At 35.8% G+C, this 8,922-nt stretch overlaps 1 protein-coding gene across 1 annotated transcript in view; it reads right to left on the bottom strand.

The window, feature by feature from the left end:
* The window catches only part of LOC118745307 (EF-hand domain-containing family member C2), a 9,754-nt gene extending 1,527 nt beyond the window's left edge, over positions 1-8,227 (bottom strand). The window contains exons 1-3 of the mRNA XM_036478831.1: positions 8,177-8,227; positions 7,521-8,068; positions 7,171-7,465 (exon numbers count right to left, since the gene is read on the bottom strand). Of these exons, the coding sequence (XP_036334724.1) occupies positions 7,171-7,465; positions 7,521-8,068; positions 8,177-8,227 (894 nt within the window). The remainder of the gene's footprint in view (positions 1-7,170; positions 7,466-7,520; positions 8,069-8,176) is intronic.
* Between the last annotated feature and the right edge of the window lie 695 nt (positions 8,228-8,922).

Genomic DNA, 8,922 nt, shown 5'->3' with positions numbered 1-8,922 from the left:
CGATGGATTCTGTGATAGTACTGAATTTTAACAGTTTGGTGCCTACAAATTTGTATGTTGCTTTTGTGCATACACTGTCGAGATAAGTTCAATGCTGCTTATGAGCACCAAAAACAATTTTGCTTATGTGCTTTTTAATATAAAGTATTTTTTGAGACTAATAACCGATACATACATAATTTTGGGTTTATCTTAGTAATATACATATCGAGCGCTAACCTCCAAAAAGATGTAAGCGAAATTTTTTTCAAAATTTTCTTTTTGATGCGGAAATGTTCTTAGAGTATCTAGCTTAGAGGTTCTCAAACTTTTTTCCCCCGTAGACCCCTTTCGAAACCTTACTGGTTTCGGTGGACCCCCAGCTGCTACATGTCTAACATATTCCCAAAGCTCATCAAAAATTTAAAGACTAGATCTAACGATGTAAATTTGCATCGCGGGTGAGTTCCGAATCTAAATTCGAAGTGGCAAAAATAAAAAAAAATATTTTATCGTGTTCTCTTTATTACAGACTTGCAAGTTTTAAAATACAGAACTCGTAAAGCGATCAAAGTGCTCTCTAGCTCTGAGGAGTCATATTTTTTAAGGGAACTCCGAGCGCTAGCGTTATTTACATTCTCTTTAGCAAAACCTCCCTCCTCACATGTTTGTCTCACTCATGAATTTGCATGTGGCGTATTGGTAAAATAGTTCATTTGTGTTGATGACATCATTTTTATTTTTATCACTCCGAGTTTTAAAGTGATGAGAATGCCTGGTTTGAGCCAGTTCTGGCCAAATGGTTAAATGTCTCATTACCAACTCCCGAGTGACCTGGTACCCTGAGTAAAGCAAGTTCGTTATGTTTACCAACATAAAATAATAACATAAGTTGAGACTTGCATTGCCCAACTATTTAGGTAGGAAGTACTTAGATAGAGGGCTGGCCAATGCCTTAAGTGCAGCCTGGCTGCCACTTCAGATATGTAAACTCTTTCCCTTCTACCTATTTTACACCACGTATTGCATTCCCCAAGATACAAGTGAAGCTTACCCCCATTAGCTTCGAAAAAGACCCCACATCCCGACACAGAGTCAGTTGTGGAGCCATCAGCGACGACTCGACAATGTGTGACTCCGGGCACAGTGCTGGAATTAAACCGGCATTCAGCTCCAGGGAACTTAACATTATAGAACCTCTTCAACAAAGGTAATGGGTGCGTACTATCCTATAGCATTGAAAATACAAAAGTGCTCAAATCTCTGCCGCCAGCATTTTTCGCCGCGCCCCACTCAGTGTTATAAGCAGGGAACGGATTTTATGGAAATTGCCTTTTTTCTGCTAAAGAGATAGAGTATATTCGATTAAGAATGTCCACGACTTAGCTTTCCCTGATTCCATATATACATATTTGATTTTGCCCTTTCTACCTTTAAAAAAGTGATTAAAGCATTTACAATTTTTTTTGTTTTAAGATTAAAAAATATACACATGCCCATGCGGCTTATAGAAGCGCAGGGACCTCTTGCCAAATTGGTGTTGAAAAAATTCAAAGCCGTTTTCTCAGCTAACGTAGGCTTGGAGACAATAAGGGGTGTGGATAAAATTGTAAAGGGCGAGGAAAACGTCCTTATTCCTGATAATATGAACGTTTCAAACGTTCCATATTTACATTGGGCTCCACTTGTATCAACTTACTTCGAGCGCACATTTAGTACATTCAAGGCTCTTCTTCGCGAAAATCGAATGAAAATGCTGCCAAGAAAACTTCAAAATCCATCTTGTGGTTCAATGTTAGTACAACTATACAGATTAAAGTTTTATGATCGATTCAAAGATTCAAAGTACAAATTTTTCATATAATGAAACTATTTCAAAGTTTTTCTCTTTTTACTTGTAATATAAACATTTCTAAAAAAAATACATTTTTTGATTGTTCTTCGTATTTTCTGTCTTTTTTTTAGTGCCTTATTTTGCTTTTTTTGCAATACCTTTTTTTTTGCCTTTTCCTGCCTTTTTCGCTATTTTATTTTGCCTTTTTTTGCCTTTTTTACAGTACCTAGTGCCTTTTCCTGCCTTTTTCGCTATTTTATTTTGCCAGCCTATTTCGTTACTTTATTCTGCCTTTTTTATAGGTTTTTAGGTCCTAAAAATCCGTTCCCTGGTTATAAGAATATCCGTTTCTTTCTAGTCTGAGGGTGGCCTTTAAGGCTTCCCTACGTATGAAGACATAAAGTGACGGTAAGTGCAGCAGTGCGTCAAGAGCACTACACACCACTCAAAAAAATTAAAGTTAAATAAAGCGGATATGAAGCAACCATTTTGATTCTTTACTATCGATACATTTTCGTGGACCCCCAGTTACAACTCGTGGACCCCCATATTTTTTTTCACGCCAACGTAGACCCCCGTCGAGTCTCCCGTGGACCCCTGGGGGTCCACCTGGACCACTTTGGGAATCACTGATCTAGATGCATTCCTGCATCAAAAAAAGTTTGAAAGGAATATTTCATTTATCAATTTAATTGAATAAAATTTTTCAAACGTGTGGCAACCCTAATCAAACATATTTCCGGTAGTAAACTTTTGTAAGCCTCTTAGTCTTGATACCCACATTGCAATATTAAATTTATCTTATCAATTAAATTAAATTAAATTTTCCAAACCGGTGGCAACCTTCAACAGGAATATTTTCGGCTGTAATAATGGGCTGTTTTTGCTTACGCTTAAAAGCACATTTAGCGCATTTAAATTCGTCATCTAAATGCAACTCCATTTTTGCATTAAGAATCTAAATGCTAAAAGCAACCCTGTGATCTTTCAAAATTTCCACGATTCGAACATGGTTTAATGAGAAAAAGTGGCAACATTGCTTTTTCGCGACGTTGTATTTGTAACTGGTTTTGAGAGAAAAGTTTGCGAAAGCGGGTTCGTCAGCTGAGCGTTTGTTTACATCACAAGCACCACTATTTTACACTTTTATTCAAGTAAAGAAGAGTTAATTCAACATAACACATTTTAAAGCATTTTGTTGCATCATTTTACCTAAATTGTGCGTTTAAAGTGGCTGACAATAATTTTGGCTAATTTTGGTTTTCGTTGTTTTCTTTGCTTTGTTTACTTTTCGCTCGTTTTCCAGTGAAACAAGATGGCGTAGAACCCGCTAAAAAAAATCGACTTTTTTCACTCTCTTGTTCTTACGTGATCTTGTCGAGATTTCATTTATTATTTTACATTATTTGGATAAACAAAAGTTACTCAAATTCAACATCGATGGCCCCTATTATGAGTTGCATTCGATCTTCGCTGGCTATCGAAGATCGAAAGTGAAATTCGTATTATGAGCTATGCAAGCGTGTCGAAATTTTCGTTGAGTATCGAATTTTCTGTCGAACAGAATTTTGCTTTCGTTGGTGTAGCGAAGTGCTAGAAAATTTTAAAGATGTATGATTTTGCATTTGTTTTCTTACTTTTTGGCGGCTAGACACTAATTATACCCAATATGTATTAATTTCAAGCAGTTCTAACGTCGTGAATAGTAAACACAAGCTCGAAAGTCTGATTTTACATATGAAATACGCTGTTGGCACGATCTCTGAAAACAAAATCATGGATCACAAAATTTCTTAAATATATTGTATGTCAAAATATATTCGAAAGACTGCACTTAAACTCTCACGTTTTCTGCTCCTGGACAGTTTTCTAAGCCCTCATCCTCTGACGAATCGTTCAACCAGACCTCCGTTGTGCTAATTAAAATTTATTTTTACCATGCTTTTATAAACTCGCTTTCTTTTTTATTTCATTTTAATTTGCACAAATTTACATATGTACATATGTATAAGCACATTATTTAGTTTGCTCGATCTGTAAACAAAGCTTCTCAGCGGTGAAAAATATACTATTGTGAACAACCTAAACGAGCGAAATTCACAATAGCGCTATTCTTCATCAAATGAGCGCCATAATACCAAATGAAAATTCGTTCGATCAGCACTTTCGACCACAGTCGAAGATCGAATGCAACTCATAATAGGGGCCGATGTGATGCTGATAGAAATCTGGATCAATTTGTGATCAACTCTGTTCATTTTGTTTCCTAATTAAGTGAGGAAAATTTAATTGACAACACCGACAAATGAATATATACACAAACAAATTTTCGGTTATTGTTAAAACAATTCAAGATTTTGTATTGAATTTTTGGTTTAAATTTTTTTTCCTTTTCAGTAAGGTTTTTTGCACATTATCTTTTTCGTGAGAATTGATCGTAATAGATACGGATCTGAATAAGCGACTGGAACACGGCTGTTTGTCAAAAGCATACGATTTCGAACTCGCGTAAATGTACATTTGCTAAATGCGATAGCATGAACGCTCTTCGAAAACATATGTTCGAAAGCGCTAAATGTTGCGTTTTAAATGCAGCAAAAACGCTGCATAAGTATGACCTCTAGAAATACATCGATGAAAACTGCATTCAATTCCATGCATTGTTTTTCGAATGATGCGCGTACAAACATGCAGACAGACAAAAATTCTAAAAATTGTTGATTTGACTTGTTGGTCTAATAATCTTCCTTTAATATCTTAAGTATAATGTACAGACATCAGCTTGTTATAGTTTTATTATCAGGCCGATTCTGAACAGAAACTCCCCGGGAGTTTTCTCTCTTTTCCCTTTCCTCCTATCATGAATAAAAATTTCTTGAGGATTTTTTATACTAAAGGGCGGAGTTGAGCTCTCAAAAAAGTGTCAAAAAGCTTTTTCGAAGTTCGAATTTAATCCTCCCAAGTTTTCGGAGAAAATGCTACTCCTGGGAGTTAATTACTAGGGGATTTCTCTCTCGGGAGAAACAAACTCCCCGGGAGTATTATTAATTGGCCCGTATATGTATAGAAGATATGTATGTAGGTACATGTAAATTTTTGTTTAACGGGCAGATAAATTTTAAAACATACGTGAGATAACAGCACTAAATATGTTAAATGATTCTTTAAATAAAAAAAAATTACATATATATTTTGATTGTTCGCAAAAAAAATATATATTTAAAAAAATCAACGCCAGTTTTTATAAATGGCAATTGAAAAAAATCACAAAAGACCGGCGTACAGTGGTCGGAGAAGGCATGTTTTACGCTAATAATTACTGCAGGTTCTAGTATTGTTTTAATGCTACATCCGAAATGCCATAAAATTTGTAGTTTGACAGTTGACAGCTGTCAAATCATCTGGCAAATTCTGTAGAATTAAGAAAATTATTTTGAAAATACCACTGATTACGTTTTTTGACATGCTGATCACGAATTTTATGTCAAATTAAAACCTTGAGAGTTAACTGTCGAATGGACTGTGAATTTTGCTAAAAATAGGTTGTATTATTTTCAAAAATGCCACTGATTAATTTTTTTGACATGCTGATGACGAATTATATGTCCAATTAAAACTATGAGAATTGACAGTTGTCAAATAATCTTTTGATTTTTTCTAAAAAAAATAACGGGGCCCAAAAAAAAATTGGTTCGGCCGTTGTCGGACTTTGCGAACGCTAAAAAACCGCTTTAAAAATATATATTAGTATAGATTGGTATGAATCGATATGGTTTTGAATATGTATCACAATATGAGTGTCAGACGAAAGGGGTTGTAAAAGGTTGCCAACTATTTAAAAGGTTAAATTCAAACTATTCAATAATCTAAATGACTTATATCAAAATGAGTATCAGTCGAAATGGGTTTGAAAGGGCTTCATTTCAAAACTACATGTAAGGGGTTTTCATCTGTCTAAAATCTTAAATTGAGTTCAGGGGATAAGTTAATTGAAAAAGTATGACAAGTGAGAAGTTTAAGAAAGTTTAATTTTGAAAATATTTCGAAGATGGTTAAAAAAATTTTTAACCTCCTGTTTTTGAATTGAGTTTTCTTGAAATAAATTTTACTCAATTTAGCAAGTAAAAATCTCATACACTCAGCGAAGCGGGACCGACCCGATAGAGGCTGCACGCTTCCTAGGGCTGCCGTTAGTGGAACTTGACAACAACGACTGAGATATCAACCGATTTGGGGGGGTTGTTGTAGCCGCTACAACAACAACAACAACAGGGCAATCTAGTAGTTACATATATCCGTTAGGGCAAAATACGTTCAACCACTAAATTATAGTCCCTTGACGTCACAATCTTCTAACCACTTACATATTTCTAACAAAAGGGAGCGTTGGGAATTTAAAAAACTTCAACCCCGAATCAAACAAATGCATAGAATTTTGGCAGGCTTTAAACGCGCGACAAATTTTTTTATTTTTATTGTTAAAAAAATGCCCCGTAGCGAATGTTATGCGTTAGTCACTTAAGTGTCTTGTACGGAAAAGTTACGTCTTAAATGACTTTCGGCATTTATATAGAAGTCGTTCATGACTTTTTCATATAAATGGTAATTTCCTCGTTGATGTCATCTGCATGACTTTGTCAGGCAGTGATCATTGATGACATTCAAGCGACAGTATCTTGCAATCAACTTTTTATAAGTGACCGCTGCAAGATATTGTCTGTTATAAGTCTTTGAGTAAGGGAGTAAGTACACCTGCATGACATTGCCACCAGTATCATTGTCAGCAATATGTCGTTTAGGATTCACAGGAAGTGCGACGATGTCACTAAATGCTCATTAGTTTGTTTGTGTGTACATACACATATGCACATATGTAATTCTTAAAAAGGCAGTAAAAAAATTATTTATTTATTGTAGCTGGTAACTTGATTTCGATGAAAATGTCATAATGCCAGCAATAGTCAAATGGCTAACAATGCGACCAAAATCATTGAGTGAAACTACCTTCTTTTTTGTATCATGCATACGTCTAATTTGGGAAAATACCTGCAGATAAATTATTATGTAACCACAGCTTCATATGCCCACTTGAACCAAAGAACGTATCTACGTTCTTTGCTTGAACTTAATACACTTCTCATCGCCTGGTCCGACACCGTCCAGATATTTTGATAGACTCACTGATCTGTGCAGCGTTAAGAAATCATCTGCGTTACAACAACAACAAGAAAAGTCTACAAAATGGTATGTATTTAAAAAGTTCCTAAAAACTAACCCTTGTCCAAATGCTAAGGGATGCCAAACCCTTTTCAGAGTATTGTTTAGATAAAGATTTCTAATAGGATGTTCTTTTATATAATTTTTTCCCAATTAAAACTTACCCTCGGTAGTTTGCCCCTTTTGAGGAAAAGTGATGGACCTTCCCGGCCTGAGTTTCGTGGAAAAATTTCCTTGATGTCTATCGTATCGTCAGCTAAATAATAACATACTTCTAATTTTCGTACGTCACCAAACTCCGAACGATCATCCCAGTAACCAAGGAATTTAAGTACTTGTCGATCAAAAGCCAAGAACTGTGCGAGTGAATGTTTTTTTGGTGGTTGATTATGCGCCTTCTTCCCCGATCTTTTTCGCATTTCAGTCGTGGGATCACTGAAATTGAAATAAGCTTTGCAACTTTTTAAGAATCTCGAAGCATAAGACTTACACTGGCATATCGACAGGATCGGGCACGGCTATACCCGAACGATTCAAGAAGTGGCGAGTGAAAATATCACAATTTGTTATATAATAAGTGCGATCAAATATTTGTATGCTTGTGTCAACATTCAAATCCAATATTGAGATAAATTCATTTTGACATGGCGGCGGTTTCGGTATACGTTGACGGTGAACCAGGCAACCTTGCGGAATGCCAGAGTTATCGACTTTCGGTTCAATGATTTGCATGGTACCATCTTCGAGGTAGTACATAATTTTCACTTTACGTACTTGATATGGAGCATTGTACACCTCATGTAGAGTTTCCTTGAAGAAAGCGTCGAAACCGAGTACTTTTTTGTCGTAGGCAATCCATGGCGGTAGTTTAGGGCCAGTCTTTGGAGGATAAAGTGAAGGTGTGGTCGTGGGTGGACAATTAATATCAATGCACATTCCCCCGGAATCCACCATGGCTGGCGGCTTGCGATCGTTCAGCATGCTGATGCCTTGAAAATTCATCAAGCTCTGGGGTTTCGGGAAATTCGTACGAGACATCTGGCAGGATAAAATACAAACATAGTAGCGAGTACAAACATACAAGTAAACTCCTATGTACTCATAGTATTGCACAAACATTGATATTAATGAGCTACTAGCACTTACATCCCGGAAAGTAGTGCCTGGTAGAAATGGCATTCCTGGTATGCGCAACATGTTTTGTTGGTTGAGTTGTTTGAGTTTCAAAAATCGCGAAATTGATATAAAGTATGTCTTTGTAAAAAATCAATATAAAAATATATGCGGTCGTTTTAAATTTCTTGCTATACAAAATTTCGTATAGATTTGTAAAATCTGCAAGCAAAAATATGAATGTCATTTTAGTAAATATTTTCTGAAAAATTTAAATTATTATTTTTATGCTTTTAATGCTACCTATGTCAGATGCTTTTTTTTGCCTTTTGGTTGCCTACTTTTTCGTGTGTACTGGGGTTTTGGGGCGGCAATATGTACATAAAAAAAAATACTATAATAAATATGGACTAAACAATCGGGCTGGCGCTATAGCAATGGGACGACACATGTGAGATGGCCCATTGCTGGTTGCTATGAGCATGTCAGTTCGAGTTCATGTTTGTGAAGAAAAATTCGAAATAAAGACTGCATGATTCAATAATACAAGGTTCGATAAACTGACATGTATCTATAATTTTTGGGAAAACTAATATTACCACTTATAACAGCTGTTTAAGCGTCACACTATTTGAAAATAGAACAAAGACTTAATGAGGGTTCTCACCAGTGTTGCCAGGTTTTCGGTATGAGAAATCGTCCCTATTGGTCTGAAAAAACGTCATTTCCTACCCAAAAACGTCTTTTCCATGTATGCACACAGAATTGTTCTTATTAAA

This window comes from Rhagoletis pomonella, unplaced genomic scaffold (genome assembly GCF_013731165.1).
Source record: "Rhagoletis pomonella isolate Grant_MI unplaced genomic scaffold, Rhpom_1.0 Rhpom_scaffold_00008, whole genome shotgun sequence".
In the NCBI taxonomy this organism is placed as follows: domain Eukaryota; kingdom Metazoa; phylum Arthropoda; class Insecta; order Diptera; family Tephritidae; genus Rhagoletis; species Rhagoletis pomonella.
This window is presented reverse-complemented; position numbering and strand designations above follow the sequence as displayed.